At 36.8% G+C, this 20,055-nt stretch overlaps 1 protein-coding gene across 2 annotated transcripts in view; it reads right to left on the reverse strand.

Annotated features, from left to right (window-relative positions):
* Positions 1 to 1,333: 1,333 nt before the first annotated feature.
* LOC134246083 (uncharacterized) overlaps positions 1,334 to 20,055 on the reverse strand; it is a 35,222-nt gene continuing 16,500 nt past the window's right edge. Inside the window, exons 35-73 of one of the 2 annotated variants that reach the window (XM_062728470.1) lie at positions 19,756 to 20,018; positions 19,189 to 19,303; positions 18,621 to 18,880; positions 18,290 to 18,401; positions 17,755 to 17,894; positions 17,533 to 17,647; positions 16,924 to 17,171; positions 16,474 to 16,588; positions 16,020 to 16,243; positions 15,657 to 15,771; positions 15,141 to 15,361; positions 14,750 to 14,864; positions 14,442 to 14,596; positions 14,195 to 14,309; positions 13,816 to 14,015; positions 13,437 to 13,551; positions 13,126 to 13,298; positions 12,792 to 12,906; positions 12,114 to 12,376; positions 11,893 to 12,004; positions 11,529 to 11,746; positions 11,020 to 11,134; positions 10,422 to 10,654; positions 10,066 to 10,180; positions 9,608 to 9,789; positions 9,097 to 9,459; positions 8,652 to 8,772; positions 8,434 to 8,563; positions 8,081 to 8,249; positions 7,215 to 7,347; positions 6,766 to 7,004; positions 6,215 to 6,326; positions 5,688 to 5,935; positions 5,362 to 5,514; positions 4,971 to 5,138; positions 4,529 to 4,649; positions 2,681 to 2,769; positions 2,211 to 2,325; positions 1,334 to 1,528 (exon numbers count right to left, since the gene is read on the reverse strand). In XM_062728470.1, coding sequence (XP_062584454.1) covers positions 1,411 to 1,528; positions 2,211 to 2,325; positions 2,681 to 2,769; positions 4,529 to 4,649; positions 4,971 to 5,138; positions 5,362 to 5,514; positions 5,688 to 5,935; positions 6,215 to 6,326; positions 6,766 to 7,004; positions 7,215 to 7,347; positions 8,081 to 8,249; positions 8,434 to 8,563; positions 8,652 to 8,772; positions 9,097 to 9,459; positions 9,608 to 9,789; positions 10,066 to 10,180; positions 10,422 to 10,654; positions 11,020 to 11,134; positions 11,529 to 11,746; positions 11,893 to 12,004; positions 12,114 to 12,376; positions 12,792 to 12,906; positions 13,126 to 13,298; positions 13,437 to 13,551; positions 13,816 to 14,015; positions 14,195 to 14,309; positions 14,442 to 14,596; positions 14,750 to 14,864; positions 15,141 to 15,361; positions 15,657 to 15,771; positions 16,020 to 16,243; positions 16,474 to 16,588; positions 16,924 to 17,171; positions 17,533 to 17,647; positions 17,755 to 17,894; positions 18,290 to 18,401; positions 18,621 to 18,880; positions 19,189 to 19,303; positions 19,756 to 20,018 — 6,433 coding nt within the window. In that variant the 3' untranslated portion in view covers positions 1,334 to 1,410. Of the gene's footprint in view, positions 1,529 to 2,210; positions 2,326 to 2,680; positions 2,770 to 2,908; positions 3,112 to 3,274; positions 3,390 to 3,594; positions 3,690 to 4,528; positions 4,650 to 4,970; positions 5,139 to 5,361; positions 5,515 to 5,687; positions 5,936 to 6,214; positions 6,327 to 6,765; positions 7,005 to 7,214; positions 7,348 to 8,080; positions 8,250 to 8,433; positions 8,564 to 8,651; positions 8,773 to 9,096; positions 9,460 to 9,607; positions 9,790 to 10,065; positions 10,181 to 10,421; positions 10,655 to 11,019; positions 11,135 to 11,528; positions 11,747 to 11,892; positions 12,005 to 12,113; positions 12,377 to 12,791; positions 12,907 to 13,125; positions 13,299 to 13,436; positions 13,552 to 13,815; positions 14,016 to 14,194; positions 14,310 to 14,441; positions 14,597 to 14,749; positions 14,865 to 15,140; positions 15,362 to 15,656; positions 15,772 to 16,019; positions 16,244 to 16,473; positions 16,589 to 16,923; positions 17,172 to 17,532; positions 17,648 to 17,754; positions 17,895 to 18,289; positions 18,402 to 18,620; positions 18,881 to 19,188; positions 19,304 to 19,755; positions 20,019 to 20,055 lie in introns of those variants that run through there. The other variant, XM_062728388.1, reaches the window with a different exon arrangement.

Genomic DNA, 20,055 nt, shown 5'->3' on the forward strand with positions numbered 1-20,055 from the left:
CCGTTCACCCACGAAGCAGACAAGCCGAAAAAGCATCATCAACCAACACCCAGAAATGAACCGATTATGTGGAACTCTTATCCATCCTTTCAAAATGCTGAGTTTGATCAAATAATATATTCACAGACTATTTCTTATATCTTTTTTAAGTATAGCATTAAAGCAGGCGTTAAACAAAATGTATTTTGTTATGTAATCTTCTCTTAATATTCATGTGTGTGAACCACTATATAAATATTGCATGTAGTTGAGTGTAACATTGAAAATTGGTTGACAATGGTTTTCGAGGGGTGAACATTTTCAATGTTACACTCAACTACATGCAATATCTATTATATTATACTGAATGTTTTATACAAATACATATTACAGTGAACCGTGCGCGCATTACTTCCGCGCAGTCACTATTTTTTGTAATACCACCCGTCGTCAAGCAATGTTGACTGTTGCTATGCAGGAGGGCGTGGCTTCATTATTCAGCGGGTTGAAGTGTTTTTTATCAAATGTTTCTCGACGAATCAGATTCAAGTAATTTACAGGAAAGTATAATATAAAGAAATATATATACGTGTATTTCTTAATATGTGATTATATGTGAGTTGTAATTATAACTCTTGGCTTATCATAACTTTCCTCATTCATAAAATTTAAAATATTCTTCTGATGACCATCTGTTACTACAATGACTGGTATCCGGCTCACTACTGATATTTATTGTTTGAATCTGCATATGATAACATGCTGAACTTTTTATTAATTAAAGTATATTCTAAGTTTATGGGGTAGCTATTTTACAAGTTATATAGGTTTTTTGTCCTTTTCACACGGTCAACAAAACGCATGTTGTCCGAGAACAGTCAATAAATGTTTTGTTATACTTTTCATTTTAACATTTTTTTGACATACATGAATCTTGTACTATCTTCCATGGTGCAACTTCAGGTCCGTTAGTGTTGAACACAAACGAATGCAAATGAGATTAAGCTCCGCCATTCTGTGACGTAAGCAGTCCAATATTCATTGACCGGTCCAATATCTCATTCATTGTCAAATATCAACTTTTTCATGCCCGCTCAGTAAAACATTAGAAATGTTAGACTTTTTTCGTATGGATTTGTATTGCAACAAATTTTTAACGGTATAACAATATTTTTTTGTTCCACAAAGTGCCCCAATTACCTTGAAAGTCTATGAATATCTGTATATGCTAAGTATACGAGTTCGAAGGTATATGTAGGGTATACACACAATGTCTCTCTAAAATGACATGTATTACAGCATTTCCTTTTCTACTACATCTATCTGTGGAGGAAAGCACAAAAACCAAAGCTCATTTTTAAGTGTAATAAATATTTATTTGTGTAAAAAATAGAAATTTACAATAACAGGTATGAAAGTTTATTTAGCTGCTTAAACATCGGGGTATCCTTGGATCACAATATAGGATGGACATATTGGTCTTCTGCAGCACTTGCCAGGAGGTGCAGCTTCCCAATGGCATACATCAGGTAGATTAAGTTGTGGACACCTGTTTAAAAAAAATTAAAAACTGTTTAAAAATCTTATCATGAGAGCATTTACAGTAAAACAGGCTTATTTTGAAGTTATTTAGTTCCCGTTGACTTTTGAATATAAACTGTAAAATCACTTATTTTCGTGGTGGTCTAATTTTCAGGGTTTTCATTGTATGAAGAAACCCATGAACTTGTGTCCACCATGAACTGTTCATTTTTCACAGGTATTACTACTTAACCATCCTTCACGTACGAAATTAAATCCCCTGTATTTCTTCTTCAAACCATGAAAATCTGACCCCCCGAAAATATGTGATTTTACAGTAAAAAACTGAACGGATAAAAAGAATAAGGTTTAGTTTAATAATGAAGCAAGTTTTTCTCTCCCTGTTTTTCTCTCACTGTCTCCCTGTTTTATATGTTTTATTTATAATATTTAATAGTACAGTAAGACACGCTCTAAGTGTGGTGTCAGAGATGAAATTTTTTTATCCATTACAACTTAATTTTTTTTTTTAAGTTTACATTACCTTTAAAAACACAAAAATCATCTCATGGTAAGCATGGATTCATTGCAAATGTGTGTCACTTTGATCTAATTTGACTCCCTTTTGTACAATGTCAGTCATGAAACAGAACATTATTGTAAAGACTTGTGGAAAATGCTTCTGCCATATAGTGAAAAGAAAAACTTACAATTCATTGCACTGGTAGAATCCACGCACAGCATCAGTACATTTACAGGTCATTTTACAGCCATCACTCCAAGTCTGGTCCTGTCCATAGGACACTCCATTATAGTAGCAGGTATCTAGTTAAGGATTAAGAATATTCAGATGATTTAGCTTTTCAGAACACAGGAATAATAAATCAGTACTTTTTAATATTAAAAACATTTTTGATTTTGCAAAGTTTTACATGTATTTTCAAGTCCCGTCAAGTTTGATATATTAACAAGGTTTGAATGTATTGCATATTCAGAAATAAATAATAAGGCATAAACATCTGCATCAGATATCAAGATATCATGGTTAAATAGTTAAAAATTAAGGGATTGGGAATTCCAAATAAATTTAACATATCCATGGTATTTGCAAGATTAGTCTTCAAGATACAGAGGTTGACTGTAGTTAATACATAAACAAAAGAAATCATCTATAACTCACTTGTTGAGCTCACTACAACATTAGGACAACACTGGCCAGGAACTTGTACTATTTTCCAACCACTTGGTAAGTTTTCAATGGAAGGACATCTGAAATCAGAGATTTATCATTTTGTTACCAAATCAAAAAATATTACCCAAGCTAAAAACTTGTACCTGAAGTATATAAATAAAAGTATGTGCATCAAAGATATATAAAAAGTAGCAGAGAAAAAAAGATGACAGAAGAATCAATATTTTCAAACTTTATTGTCCATCACAAAATGTCAACATATTTGTAAAGAACACAATGATAATGATTTATAGAATTAGTCTTGAGGGTATCCAGATATAACGACAGGAGGGGGACACTTGGGCTGACGGCAGCATTTGCCCGGGGCAGGATCCTCCCAATAACAGTCGTATCCTGGTGGAAATACCAGAGCTGGGCACCTACAGAATATTCAACACACAAGTTTGAAATCCGTATCTACAGAAAATTCAACACAAAATAAAAAACTCTGTATCTGCATAAATTCAACACCATTTTTTATCTATTTTTGGCACTCTTCTGACACTGGATGACCTTTAGTTGAATTATTTCCCTGTGACTTACTTTTCTTTACATTGATAAAATCCATTTTTTGCATCTGTACACACACAGGAGAGTTTACATCCATCGCTCCAGGTCTCATCTTGGCGGTAGGTCAAACCTTTGTACTGACAGACATCTGTCAAACAGACGGATTCAAAGTCCTTATAATAAATGAATAACTTCAACATTTAAACTTTAAATATGACACAAAAGTTCTTAGGTTTTGATACATTGTAAACATCTTTGAGGTTGAAATTGCATACTCATTTGAATGACTGTTGACATACAGTTCACATAATTTCATATGAAACACTAAAAAAATTTTTTTTTATATTTTGTACCTTGGGTTTGAATAACAATGTCCACGATAGGACAGCACTGTCCAGGCTTATCCACTAATCGCCATCCCACAGGCAAATTATCAAATCTTGGACATCTGTAACAAAAGTTCATATTCTCAAGACTTAGTGTCAGGTATCATTATTTTCACAAAATTGTCATATAGATTTATTACATACTAGATATACATAACATGAATAATGCCAGTAAAACAGATGACTTATCTTTGAAGCATAATCTTCCGCAACAACCATTCACCGACGAAGCAGTCAAGCCGAAAAAGCATCATCAATCAACAACCAAGAAATGAACCGATTTTTGTGGAACTCTTTTCATGTTTTCAAAATGCCGAGTTCGGTGGAATAGAATTTTTTATAGGCCATTAGTTATATTGTTCAATGCTGTAGCATTAAAGCAGGCATAAAGCAAACTGGTCATGATTTTATCATCAGAGTCTCTTGTGATTATATATATTCAACTTTATACCACTTATTCAAATGCTTGTGTTATCCTTTTGTTAATCATATTTTGTCTCATTTAATCAATGAAAATGACATCCTATTCAACCATGTATGATATGCATTTTACATGTACAAAATTTAATTTACTTTCATGGTCAAACCAGTTATTTAAGAATAACAATGATACTGCTGAACAAATCATTTGCTGGCAAATAAATGAAATCAAATTTGAATAACTAACTAACATAGCTAGCCAAGAATCCATACAATTTTATAATTCAATAATTATTTTCCATATTCAAGCAAGTGCATTTTACACTGTAACAAGCTTTTTTTATGGGGTTGGGGGATAAAATGAGGGATGATGTTTTAAAAATCTTACATTTGTGTTCAAATATTTTTCTTCCAGGTATAACAACAAAAGCAATAAATAAGCCCAGACAGCCTTAGAACTCCAAAATCAAATAAAACTTACAGTCTCAAGCACTTGGCAACACCATCATTACAAGTACAGTTCTTGGCATCAGCACTGCAGCCATCTTGCCACCAGGTACCATGTGCGTGAGTTACACCATCCGAATAACGACAAGACTTGGCTACAAAAAAACCCAGAGATTATTAAAACTATATTTCTATTATGCTGTAGGCTAAAAATTGCCCAATAGATGTAAGTTTGTAGTACCTGAAAGCAATTTTTGACTCATAAAATAAGACTAATGTGTAACTTGTATAGCTTTTTAATACTTGTCAGAAACAATGTACATGTACCCTCATTTAGTCACATTGAATGGTAGCAACATGTATTTTAAATGTGTTTAAATATTTAATAACATAAAACTGCAGCAAATAGAAAATATCACTTGCAGGTGGTATAATTTTGACAGTATTTTACAGCTACAGTGGGTGATGATACTTACGTGCAGCTGTGGTCATTCCTGAATCGCCTGAGCACATCTTACAAGTCTTCCTGCAGTTCCTCTGGGCCCACTGTGAGTAGGCTATTGATGTACAGATACTGACATCCATCTGAGCACATACTTCTGGGGACTCGTCGTGACAAGCAGCCACCGTGGTAGCTGAGTCACCTGCATATTGTGTATAAAAAAAATTGATTATAAACTGAATTTGAATCCAAAATTTCCCTATTAGACACTTGATTAAAAAAATTCTCCTTTATCAAACTGCCATCAAAATTCTCTTAGCTAAGCTATTTCATGACAGAAATATAAACTAATTCACAGAATATTTATAATTCTCAGGGTTCTTACGTGTGAAGGGTGCATTTATTTCTGATTATTGTCAACTTACAGTAGTTACAGAAGAGTTGACAGTTTTCTCTTGCCCATGGCTCGAACAATCCACCACAGGATTCCTTGCCGAAATCGGCACAGTTGTCCAACTTGTCGCGGCAGCCAACAGGTGGTGGTGTGGTGGTGGGTGGAGTGTGGGCACAATCATAATCTGTACGATAATAAAATTTCAAAATCCCTCAAAATTACACCACCATTGTCTCAAAAACGACAACACACTGTTACATAGTCACACAGAATATGTCTATAAAATATCACAAAATATATGGATGATTTCAAGTTTCAGACAATTGAGACAAAAATAAAGTGCAGATAAGAACATACCACACAAGTTGCAATAGTTGGGGCAGTTTCTCTTGGCCCATGGAACATATGGAGCCACACAGGCCTGTTGTCCATAAGAGTCGCAGGTGGAGAGAGTGTCCTTGCACCACTCGCACGATGGTTTGGTGGGTTTGGGGGTGGTGGTGGAACCAATGGGAACCACATGAGGACAGTTCAGTTTCTTGCAGCAGTCTCCTGGGACTGTATCCAAAGTGCAGAAAGATGGAAGTTCAGTGTATACTGGGCATCTAGTTAAAAAAGATGACATGTTTTTGAAAGAAACCAGTTGTAAGATATTACTGAATTTTTTCTATTCATGATCAGACTTTCATATTTCTCACTTAAACATTTAATATATCCAAAAAATTCTATAGATACAAACTAACATTAAAAGGTCCCCCCCCCCTTTTTTTTTAAATCTCTGCTAAAATAACTGACTAATTTAAATCTTTTGCATGTAAAGCCCCAAAATTTTGAGAAACTCGCTTTGAATTCAAATATCTGTCATCATAAAATTGAAAAGCTACCGAGGTGTGCAAGAGAATTGTCCACTGGTGGCATCGTCACATCTACAGTCAAAGTCACATCCATCACTCCAAGACGTGCCCTGTTGATACTGTTTTCCCTTGTAAATACAGACTGTGTGAAAAAAAGAGAGAACAGGCATTGCAGTGGATATAAAAAAAAGTGGTACCATTGATGCTAAATAAGATGCAAGACTTAAATGTGTCCAGCAGCTCTATATGGTTCAACTTTTAACACTTTACTTCTAAATTGTGAAACATATTAAAAGGGTTTCCCTCCATTTCTTTATCAAATATTACTGGTTTTCACTTTTTAATAGAGATCTTTTTTTTTTGTATAATTATTCAAAATCGGTATTCTCATAATAATTTCATTATCATGTATCTTTATATAAGGATTGAATATACAGCAATACATGTAAATAGCTTTTATAAAAATTTTGTCTTTCTTATAAATACCAAATGCCTATGTCATGAAAATAAAGTGTTAATTGCCATATTTTGTGATCTCCAGTAATACTTTGTTTTAAAAAAGAATGCTCTGTAGTGAATACCATTTCTGCTTCCGCTGATGTTGGAATATCCTCCAGATCCCATCTGAGCATAGTTTGTATCGGGTCTGAAATTGACGTAGCCTCCGCTCAGGGACGGTACGATGGGGAAGGAGGTCTGGACTTTGGTGGGGTCTACAACCTGTCCGTTAGCCAGGGTACATCTGGGTTCTGAGCAGCACTTGCCATCCACACGTACCATGTAACAACGGCTTGACTCCAAGTTATTGTAGGTTGGGCAGCTACACAAAAAGTATTTGATGCATTAAAAAATGGCAAAATATACATTTTATGTGTTCATAAATATATATCTACTTTCATGACTTTTTCTTTCTTCCTTGAGAAATCAGCATTTTTGGACTTATTTAGATTCAACCCAAAAACATTTGTACCAACGAAAAATTTCCAAGTTTAATGTTAATTTTAGATAAGTGCTCTACAAAAAATCTTACGATGAGATGCATTCGTAGTAACCAGAGGCTCCGTCCTTACAAGTACATGTGTAATCACAACCATCATTCCACTGTTCTCCCTCATTATAGATGAGATACTGACGACCACTCTTGGATGGGAAAATACACTGATCTATCAAAGAGAGTCAATATATTAGTATAGAACATGCCTCATGAATGTTTGAGCAAATATCCAGCATAATTAAGTAATATTAATGATTTTGTGATGCATTGAAAGATAACAGTCAACTCAAATGTGGGGAATGAATTGTAATAGATATCTATGTTTAGCAATCTCAACATCACCACTAAAATTGCCAAAATTGAAACCTAACTAAATAAAATTTCTGCTTATACAGTATTAGATTAAATCTAACCAATGCACTCTTTGATAGAACTATAGTCCTTTAAGTTGAAGTAGTGACCTTGCTTACCTCTAATTCTAGAGATCTGACTCTGGGAGATGAGGAATTTCCTTCTTAGTACTTGTGTACGCTGGGAGATGGGGAAACCCCTCAGTAGTACTAGTGTATTCTGACTCTGGGAGATTAAGAAACCCCTTGGTAGTACTAGTATACATGTATTTCCTTACCTCTGATGCTGGTGATCTGACTCTGGGAGATGGGGAAGCCCCTCAGTAGTATTAGTGTATTTTCTTTACCTCTGATGCTCGTGATCTCACTCTGGGAGATGGGGAATCCCCTCAGTAGTACTAGTGTATTTCCTTACCTCTGATGCTGGTGATCTGACTCTGGGAGATGGGGAATTCCCCTCAGTAGTATTAGTGTATTTCCTTACCTCTGATGCTGGTGATCTGACTCTGGGAGATGGGGAAACCCCTCAGTAGTACTAGTGTATTTCCTTACCTCTGATGCTGGTGATCTGACTCTGGGAGATGGGGAAACCCTGTCCTGGGAAGGCTGTTACTGTGTTCTGTGGGGGGTTGGTTGGCATGGTGTAGAAGGTCTGACCAGACAGTCCTCCTGGGGCAGGAGTGATTTGAATTCCTCCAGGCATTGTTGGAGCTGGAGTGATCTGTTTTTAAAATAAACATTTCATTAAAATGAATTCAAAAATCTTGCTAATTGTCTATGCTGTTTTCTAATTTTTTTTTCCATAATGTGTTTTACTCTTGTTCCACAATTTCAGAACTACTTAAGATTTTCTGAAGAAAAAAATCTGAAATTAGGACAGTTTGCAACAGACAAATGTATTATACCTGCACTTCATTTGGTGGTATGTAGGAGCCATTTGTTCCTGGAATGTCACAGCTGAGTTTAGGACAGCACTGTCCAGGAATGGCTACCTTTCTACAGTATGTGGGGAGGTTGGGTGGATAAATTGGACATCTGCAAAGATGGATTTTATACATTTATGTTCAGAAAGATAGAAACATAAAACTGGGACATGAATGAAATGTAAGTAAATGAGGCTTACTTGGATACACATTTGTATTCTCCCTTCTGAGCGTTGACACATGTACATACGTAGTTACAACCGTCCTGCCAGGATTCACCCTGTTTGTGTTCTGTTCCCTTGTAGATACAGGCCTGGTAGCCTATTTAGGAACAAACAATTTCTCTGGTCAGTATCATATATACATTTAAATCAAACAGTTGTAGGGAAATGGACACATCATTTATTTTGAAAAAAAAAGATAACTGTTTAAACACATAGGCTCAAAACTAGAAGATAGGAGCTTTCAAAATCTTGTGCTCATAGAAGGACTTGTATATCATTCTTTTTAAAGGGTGGGGGTTTGGGGGAATCTAGTGAATTTTCAATACACATTCTATCCTCCAAATACTAATCTTCTTTACAACATCTTCCTCCTAGTTCAATTTTTGTATTCAACTGGTCAAAAATAAAAGCAATAATGTACCTCCCACTGATGTGAATGGATTGAGGTCGCCTGGTTTGATTTCGTTGGATCCGTAGATGGTGTTATGGGATCCGATGGGAACAACATTGAAGGCATTGGGAGCAGGAGTAGAGGATCCAGCCATGTTATTGTACACTGGCTGGTAGTTGATTGGTCCGCTCTGGCATTTGGGAACTTTGCAGCAAGTGTCTGCGGGATCGCTTACCAGGGTGCAGTAGGATGGAAGACCAGAATATACTCGGCACCTGGCATCACATCTGTAGTTGTTGATCTTGGCATCCACACAGATACATCTGTAATTGCAGCCGTCATCCCAAGTGGCGCCTTGTACGTGCACTGTGTTGTCAGTGTAACGACACATGTCTGAAAAAAGAAAATGATTTTAGACCCAATGTTAAGATTGCATTTGGTAAATATATCATTTTTGTTGTGATTCATGGCATATTCTAGTCTAGTTGATAAAAAGGCAGATCATGGTTAATTTCCGGTAATCGATGAGACCACTTTTTACCTGGAGGTCTGGTGGTTCCCTGTGGTACTGTGGGATAAGTGATAACCACTGGTTTAGGAGTGGTAACTGGTTGTGGTTTCTGTGTTGTCTTGCTCTCATCACATCTGGCTCTCTGACAGCAGGCATTGTTGGGATCCTGTTCATAGGTGCAGTACCAAGGCAGGTTGTAGTATTGTGGGCATCTGGAATCATTTAAAAGATCACTTCAGCATCAAATGAAAAAGCTTTAGGGGCATAATACAACTTTGGAAAGATTAAATGCTTCTAACATATTTTCACATTTTCCATGGTAGCTGATAGAATAGGGGATAAGTAGTGCTATTAGGAGAAAATATAGCTTAGAAAGGATTTAAATTCATGTACAATTATTTCCAAGATGTTTCATAAAAAGTGGTTATTATATCTGCAAATATCCTAGATAGGTTCCAATTAATTCTAATAAATGTACAAATGCTTACGTGTAAGTACACTTGTACTGTCCTCTGAGAGCATCCAAGCAAGTGCATGTGAGTTTACAACCATCTTGCCATTTCTCGTTCTGCTTGTATACTCGGCCCTTGTACACACAAACACCTGTAAATAAAAAAGTATTGTTGCCATACAATTTTATTCATTTTCATCACTGCAAAGAATTTCTATAAAATATTTATTTCCTTCACAAATAATCTCAAATTTTAAGACAAAAACATGCTCCAATAAATGTTTTTGAATTTCATAATTTATATTCTCATAATAGTTACAGTCAAGAAACTTTCCTGTGAAATATCATTCAATTAGGCATTGTAAAACAAGGAGAGATATAAAGAAAACTTACCACTTGTGCCATTAATCATAGTACTGAGAGGATTGTTAGGTCCTACGTTGCTCTGGCCGCCAAAACCTGGGTTCACAACAGGGGTGGCGTAGTATATAGGCATAGGTGTGGTGGCTCCTGTGTAACCTGGGGGGTAAGAAGGCTGAGGGTTGCACTCTGGAACCACACAGCAAGGATCGTTCTTATCTGCAACCAACTGGCAGTTGTCTGGGATCTGGTTGAACTGTGGACATCTGTCAAAAATTACAGAAATTTTTAATTTCTCTCAAATATGTTACATATAATATTAAACATTTTCAATCTTTCATATTTACTGCTACTGACTTGAACTCTAAAGATTAAAATATAATATTGGTATATGTAGGCCGTAAACTTTGAAATTAGTCTGTATTTGCAGAAAGCTGTCATAAAGAGCCTTGATAATTTTTTTTTTACAGAGTTATGTCCCTTTCACCACAAGCACTTTTATCTGGAAAATTCAATATTGACTAATATTCTAATTCTATCTATCCCTGATAAACTGAAATGATTCATTTTCATAACATTCCTGATGCTTTAGTGAAGTTATAAAATAAAGCATTATTATAAGCAGACTGACCTGGCTCTGCAGCTGTAGAGGTTGTTGTTGACGTCGTCACACGTGCAGAGTTTGTCACAGCCATCCTGCCATGTTTGTCCTTGTCTGTAGTACACACCCTTATATACACAGTATCCTAAAAATACATGTAAAAGGTTATACTCATTATTTAAGAGGAAACAATGAATGCTCAATTTCCCCAGAACCAGATAAGGTACCATTCAAGAGAACCATAAGAATAGCACAGTTAGGCTACGATGATATGAACAAACTTCCATTGACATTAAAAAGAATTTACAAGTTTTTGACACTCTACAATATTTTATACGAATTTATATCATCTTGCCCATCATGCACACTGGCACAGGATGAATCTGCACCATTTTTAGTCAACTGATTGATCACTGAAAGGACTGGAAAGGTGACTGAGTGGTAAGAGATCTGCTATTCAGTCACATTTCAGTGAACATTCAGTAACCTTTTAGTTAACTGGATGGCAGAGTTTTATCTTACGAGAATCATTTTCTCACCGTTAGTCTGAGTTGGTGGCTTGGTACCACTGTAAGGTCCTGGCTGATTGGGGTTGACATACACTGGTGTGGTGGGGGGCATGGTCTGGTACTGTGTGGGGATGTTAGCCAGAGGGGTGGGGTTCTTGGGGTTACCACAGTATGGGACTCCACAGCATTGGTCATTTTGATCTTGTACCAGTACACAGTAGTTAGGCAGATTGGGGAATTTCTGACATCTAAAAGATTTCAAATGACAATATATTAACAAGTCATAGAGCTTTGTTCAGAGAAAATAAAAACTCATGAATTTGGATGAAAAAGAAAGTTTAAATGATTATGAGATAATTAAATTATTTCTTGAGAATTGTTTTAATTCCTTTACCTCTCTGTGCATCTGTAACGGCCAGTCATATCATCCATACATTCACAGATGTAGTCACAGCCATCTTGCCATCTATCTCCCTTCTTGTAAATATTGTTCTTGTAGAAGCATCCTGAAATACAAATACCACCTTATTCCTGATTTTAATCCTTGGTGAGGCAATTTGTACCAAAGTTTCATTTTCAAGATAAGTTCCAGCTGATTATCAAAAGTCTTTTTACCTTTCCTTGGAGTTGGAGTAGCATTGGATCCACCGGTAGCTGGTTGTGGTTTACCATTGACCATAATAGTTGGTACAGGTTCTGGTGGTGGTGTGCCGTTTCCGGTGATGGTTCCGTAGGCGGGTTGGAGTGGTTTGATCACGCCGGGGGTGGGGGTGGCGCCTGGCTGGACCACGGGACAGCTGGGAGCTTTACAACACGTGGGGTCACTGGGATCCGGAACAAGAGTGCAGCCTTGTGGTACTCGTGGGTATACATTACATCTGTTCAAGGAAAATTAACAGAATTTGTATTTTTTAAAAAAAATTTAATCCTTTTTGAGTAAGTAGCATTAAAGAATAGGTTGTACTAGAAATATTTATAGAAATAATACAGGCCATGTTAAAAATTATGGTGATGAAACAAACTGCACATTATCCAAAATTATTTTGAATATAAAATTGTCAAAAAAAATATTTTTTTATCTACAAGAAAAAATTTGCAGATGAAGTTGTAAGTACATTTCATGATACATTATATTTTTTGTTAACATACTGTTTCATGAACTTTTATATGCATAACAATTTGTTCAAATAAACAGACTTTTACCACATTATGCCATTAATTAATAAGAAATATTTGAAATATTTTACATGACGTTGTGTACCCCTCAGACTGTTATGGCACTAAATGGTTTACCTCTGTTGACAGCTGTAGTAACCAGACTTGCCATCCACACAGATACACTTCTTCTCACAGCCATCGAACCATTCCTGTCCCTGTCTGTAGGACTGTCCGTTGTACACACACACCTCTGTTTATCATAAAAGATAATACCTTTTCAAAATTTAAAATTCAGTCAAGACACTATCTGCTACTTGGAAGAAAAGTTAATAAAAATCAATATGCAGAGAATAATATCAAAATGTATCAATAATTTAGCTGACAGCTAATTTCTTGAAGATTCAGCGATTTCAGCGTCCCCTCCTACTAGCAATTACAAAATCCCATCCCCCAAAGAAAATCCCCTTACCCAGAGGTGGGGGAGCTGTGTAAGGGTTTGGCATGCCTGGGCCGGGGGTGGTCTGTCCTGGGACTGTGGGGGCAGCAGTTGGCTGGATGGGGCAGTACACTGATTGACAGCAGGCATCATTTGGATCCTGGGTCATTGTGCAGTAGGATGGAACTTGTGGGTGTCTGGCACACCTGTAAAGGAACAAATGGGAACATTATGAGTTTAATCTTTGTTGGTCAGTCAATGAGCCAACTTCATGATTAATACTTAATTTCTAAAATGCTTTAAATAATGTCAATTAAAATCAAGAGAAAAAGATAAACCCATACCTTTCGGTACACTTGTATCTTCCATTTTGTTGATCGATACACTCACACTGGAACTGGCATCCATCATCCCATTTCTGTCCTTGTGAGTAAGCCTTGCCCTGATACACACACATCACTGTAACACAGAAGTCAGATTTCATCAAAAAGTCTGTTCAAGGGCCCACAGGCCACAATGTTCATTTTAAGTTACCAATTCCTTTGGATCTATTAATTTCTTGGACAAACAATCAACCTGCAGTTTATTTAAAACAGGGGGGGGGGGGGGAAACATGTGATAAAGCTGACCTTCAACGCAAGGAAATAAATTTTAAAGAAGGAGTACATATAAAATGTATAATTTGCTGGTTGTTCTGTTGCTACTTGGTGCAGAGGAACTTACTTTTGCCGTAAATCTGAGGAATGCTTGGTTGTCCAGTGGCGGGCTGTTGGGGGGTTCCAGTGAAGGTTCCCTTGTTTCCAGTGACCACAGTGAAGGGGTTAGTGGAGTTGACATCAATGCAGATAGGGGCCTGGCAACACTGGTCATTAGGATCAGTGACCAATCGGCAGCCTGGTTTGGGTGGTGGGTAGCTTGGGCATCTATAAAAATCATGGAAATTTTTAAAAATTGCTTAAGAAGTATTGAAAGTATAGTAACCTCTTTATGTCTCAATATATTTGAAGAAAAAGGTTAACAAGCAAAATGAAAAACCAAATCAAGTATCATGAATTTTCATCATGAAAAAAACAGTTAAACTTTTTCTACATGTGAAACAAACCTCTCATCACAGTTGATCTGACTGTTCATAGCATCGTCACATCTGCAGATCTTCTCACAGCCAACCTTCCAGCTTTCTCCTTGTTTATATGGCACTCCATTGTATACACAGAAGGCTACAAGAAAAATATTAATGAATTTTCTTTACCTCTTTCCTGATAGTTTGGTTTCAAAAGCTATGGATGTCCCAAAGCTATTTCCAAAGATAATACAGTGAATAAAACAGGGGTTCTTTCGTCTTGACTCACCTGGTTGTGGTGGAGGGTGAGCGGTGGGGGCCAGAGTTGAGCCTGGTCCAGGGGTGGGGGGAATTATGGCAGGGCAGTCAGGGAGAGGACAGCAGGGGTCGTCTGGGTTGTACTTCAGTTTACAGGTCAATGGAATCTGGTTCTGGTTGGGACATCTAATTGCAAAAAGAATATTTTTTTTGGCAAATGACAACCAATAAATCAAAATCTTGATGGGCAAGATTGATAATTGGGAATTGTAAACATTACAAGCAATTCAAGGCAATAAACATAATTGCTGAGACATAGTAAGCACACAAATATCTGACCTCTCTGTGCACAGGTAGCGACCAGTTGTAGAGTCTACACACTCGCAAATGTAGTCACATCCATCTTGCCATTTCTGGCCCTGTTGGTACATCTGTCCCTTGTACACACACATATCTGTAATAAATGTGTTGTTTAAATCTTTTCTTTTAGAGAAAAAAAAACAGCAGGCTGCCTACCCTTACATTTACCTGGCAAACATTTATGTGCACTTCAATTAATCTGGAATTAAGAAATTTAAAACTTGGATTTTAAATAAATATATTCTTATAAACTTGAAAAAAAATATTTTTAAAAGGTTAATTAATTCAAGTGACCTTCAAAATTTGCAATTTTTCATATTTAATTATATTATTATTCTTTTGAAAATAAACTTAGAAATAATTGACATACGAGGAATGGGTGTTGTTGGTGCAGGGGTTCCAAAGATAATAGCTCCATTGGGATTGACAACAATCCTGATGGGTGTGGTCTGAGCAGGGGTGGGGGACTGGGTTCCTACGATGACTGGGGGTACTGTGTTACCCTGAGGGCACTGAGGCACCTTACAACACTGAGGATCCTGGGGGTCAGGCACCATAGTGCACTGAGAGCCAGCTTCATATTGAGGGCATCTTATCAAAGAGAAAAATGATGATCAAATACTGTCCAAGAAAAAATGGAGTTTTAAAATTCTTTATGGAAGGTGTTGTCAAAAATTTTGAATGTAATAACTGCTAGGTGCCATGTAATATAATTTATGGTATAATACACATCTAATCTGAATAAAATTATTGAAACTGATGGCATTTTCTCCTTTAAAAATCAAAAATAGTTTTCAAGTAGCAATTATCTGTTTTTTAATTTTTTTCAAATGCTGACATATCACAACTATGCCTAAAGAAGGAAAAATATTTTAAAATGCAATACCTTGGGGTGCATCTGTAGTGTCCAGATCTGGCATCATCACAGACACATTTCTGGTCACAGCCCACATACCAGGCCTGTCCTTGTGTGTATGTCTTACCGTTGTAGACACAAACCTCTGTAAACAATCAAATAACCATGTAGACATCACTTCTTTTTACATGTTGCATTAGTCTCAGTTTATTTACGATATTAAACAATAAAATTGGAAGTAAATCATCAAAGTATTCAGAAAGGTTTAAGAATTCAAAGTCATCCATTCAACATTGCTCCACCTATTCAATACTAGTCCTCATTAAGCCCTATAGAAATGGTCATGGGGGGAAATATTGACTAATTTTTAAAGAAACAATGTTAATATCTTACCTCCTGGTTGGGGTATTGGGATGAGTGGAGCAGTGGTGATTTGCTGTGGTGGTACCAAGGTGGAGCCTGGGTTTGGTACAAGAGTAACACCCACTGGGGTGGTGTTCTCTGGGGGTACTGGGGTGGTGCCAGGTGTTGGTGGTGGACAGTACTGCACGCGGCAGCAGTTGTCTGTCTGGCTGGGTACCATGAAGCAGTTAGGCTGTACTGGGAAAGTGGGGCACCTGTACAATAAACAGTTATTTAGACCAAGTCCCAAAACAACCATATACATTTAGATGAAGTCCCGAAACAATGATATACATAGTCTTAGAAAGGGAAATTAAGTATATCCGATTAAAATTATGACAACAACAAAAATTTGCAATAATTTAAACTTTTTTCCTAGGTTTTCATTTCATTTCAAAATATAAAGAGCTAACAAATTAAAACTGATTAACATTCATTAATTCACCTCTCAGTACACTTGTAGCGGCCAGTGGCTTGGTCGATACACTCACAATTGTAGTCACATCCATCTTGCCAGGTCTGTCCATTTGTGTATTGTTGACCCTTGTACACACAGAATGCTGAAATAATTTTTAGACATGTAAGCTTTTTCAAACTCAGTATTTATAGCTTTAAAGCTTCTAAATTTACACCTTCATTAAAAAGATACTGAAAGCATACAACATTTGGCTGTGTATTCTTTCTAACACTTTTGGCAGGGATAAACTTCCGCTACTTCCAGTACAATGCTAAATTCTTGCACATATATACATAAATAGGAACACTTACAGTTGCACTATTTCAAATTTACGCTAACTTGTTCAAAAATCAATTTTCGCCAAATATTGTACATGCGAAATATAAAACATATTTACGGTGAATCAAGATGGAAACCCTCATTAGATGTACCACTTACTTGGTTTGGGTGACGGGTTGTAGGGGTTCTGTGTGGTAGGATTATATCCCACAATCTCTCCTTTAGGCAGTGGTGTAACATAAGGATTGTATGGGGTGGTAGGCTGGTTTGGTGGTGGTGTGGTTGTGGGGTACAGTGGGTTGTAGGGGGTCGGTCTGGGGGTGCTACACACTGGAACCAAACAGCAGGGGTCATTGGGGTCAGTTGTCTTGGTGCAACCAGCGGGTAAGTTAGGATACTGTGGACATCTACAGGAGAAGTTAGAAAAATTAACTTCAGGAATGAAAGGAACGCAATCTATCAAAGAATTGCTCAAATGAAAGTCAAATTCTCATATCTATAAAACAATACTCTTAAATTGAAACATTAGCCACTCTCTGATAACATTTTTTGACAATTACAGTTAAACCTCATTATCTTAAACTCAATGGGACTGAGAAAAAAAAATAATTAAGATATCAGAGGATTCAAGATATTGAGGGTAAAATCCGAAAGAATATTTGGTTGAAACTTCCAGATCATTTCAACATATCTCTGGTAATTGAGATAACAGTGTACGAGATACCAAAGTTCAATCTATTGATTTTAATCCAGAAAGTTTTCCTCTACCTGTCAAAGCAGTTGTACAGGTTGTTGTCAGCATCATCACATCGACAGGTTGTGGAGCAGCCATCCTGCCAAGACTGTCCTTGTGTGTAAGGAACTCCCTTATACACACAGAAAGCTACAAAAGAATCAAGGAAATTATACATCAAAATTATTGGGGGGGATGGTTATGATAAAGTAAAATAATTTCTTGTAAAATTTCAGAAAACAAAGAAGTGTAAATACTTGGTGGTTTGGTGGGAGGTGGTGTGGGTTGTCCTGGGGCTGGGGTGGTGGTCTGGCGACAGACTGCCACCTTACAGCAGTAGTCATTGGGGTCTGTCTGTAGGGTACAGCCAGGAGACAGACGGGGGAGGGAAGGACACCTGCCAATAATTAAATACATACTCTATAATGGTGAACTTGGATGAAGGCTCAATCTTGACAATCTCGTTCATAAATTTGCTTTTCCATGAATACCAAGGACATGGTATATTTAAAAAGAAAACAAAATTAAAGTAAACCATGCTTACAGTGAACAAATATCCTAATATAGAAATCACACTTCTAGCAAAATCAATCTTTATTCTCTGTTGTTTAAGATTTACTATGAACTAATATTGGATACAATGAACTACATTAATCAAGTATTAAAATTGTTCTTGTTACTTTGCTTAAAAGGTGTTTTACTGTATTTCTTTTATAGATTTAACATTTCATCCGATGCATGCTCTTTATAAGGAGCATGTAAGCTCCCTTCAACCAAGAAATAATAGCCCACCTCTCTGTACATTTGTATCGTCCTGTCATTCCATCCTCACATATACAGGTGTACTTGCATCCATCTTGCCATTTTTCTCCTGTCTTGTAGGTCAAACCATTGTAGATGCAAACTGTAAACCATTCAAAAAACATATTCAATTCACCTATGTAATTTTATCCTACTTATCTTTGAACATGTATTAAGTATGAAAAAATGCATAAATACCTTGAACACAACTTTCATACTTATGCATAAATTTACAAGTAATAGGAATAATGTTAATGGTAGAACATAAATATTTTGATCATTATTGGATACTCATGATGAATTTTAGGAAAAAATAGCTCACCGTTTGGTGGAGGAGTGTTTGGCGAAGGAGAAGGTGTGGGCTGTAGAGTGGGTAAGAAGGGGTTACTGGTGGTTGGTGGAGTGGGGGGCAGGGTCTCCGTGATTCCGAATCCTGTGAAGGAGCCAGGCTGTCCCTTGATGGTGACTGGCTGGTTGGGTCCCGGGGTGGGTGTGGCACAGCGGGGTACCTGGCAACATGTGGGATCATTGGGATCTGGGATCAGTGTGCATGATGAGGGTAAGCTGTCATATGTGTTACATCTGGAGAAAAAAGGGGCATTTTAGTAAATTTTGGATATGAAATGCCATGATACACAGGGTAAGCTGTCATATGTGTTACATCTGGAGAAAAAAGAGCAGTTTAGTGAATTATGCATATGAAATGCCATAATAGACAGCAATCAAATCAGAATCAAATAAAACAAGCTTAAATTTTCCTCTATAAAATACAACTCTGGCAGTGCTTTACAATTCATTTTAATAAATTTATTTCTCTTCAGAGTTCATGAAATGTTTGCATGAAGTAGACTAAACCATTTTCTCTGTCAATCAATACAGTGCACACTAACCTCTGGCTGCATCTGTAGTAGCCTGTTCTTCCATCTTCACACACACAGACTCTGGCACATCCATCATACCATGTCTGGCCCTGACTGTAGGTCTTACCATTCATGATACAGATATCTATGAAAAATCACAGAAAAAAAATTATGATACCACTACATTTTGTAAGATGAAACTTTCTTTAATATTGCCAAAATATAACAAAACATACTTGCATTGAATACACCTGTAACAAATTTATTTGTATGTGCTTTTCATTCCAGTTTAAAAACATATCATGAACTTACAGTATAGGAGGTAATAACTTAAATTAGGTTTATACCAACTACAATTTTTTTCCTCCCTGTAAATTCCTGATAATCATGCAATAGCATATAATTATATAATTACAGTCAAACATTGTTATTTTGAACCAATTGCAAAGAAAAACTTTGGGTTATCATAGGATTCTCTGATACATGTATTAAGAGTAAAATATAAACAGATTAGTGTTTGCCATTTCTAACTCATTTTTATATATCCATGATATTCCAAATACAGAAGTTCCAAATATCTGAGTGAACTGTACTTACTTTTGGGTGTTGGCACGGGAGTGTTTGGTGGATTGGTCAGGTATGGGTTTGGTACCGGGGTGGTGCCTGGTTGTGGTGCCAGGGTACCTGGGTTGTTGGGGTTGATGCCAGTGACGGGGGGTCTGGTTCCCGTGCCGATGTTGAATGTGGGGACTGGAGCTGGTGTGGGCTGGTAGCACTGCAGCATCTTACAGCAGGGATCTTTGGGATCGGTGACGATCTGGCAGTTAGGTGGGGGTACTACTCCATCCATAGATGGACACCTTTAAGGAAATAGAAACATCTCATGGCTTCAGAAGT

This window comes from Saccostrea cucullata, unplaced genomic scaffold (assembly GCF_032062105.1).
Source record: "Saccostrea cucullata isolate Sc308-1 unplaced genomic scaffold, CSIRO_AGI_Scuc_v1 ctg1722, whole genome shotgun sequence".
In the NCBI taxonomy this organism is placed as follows: Eukaryota; Metazoa; Mollusca; class Bivalvia; order Ostreida; family Ostreidae; genus Saccostrea; species Saccostrea cuccullata.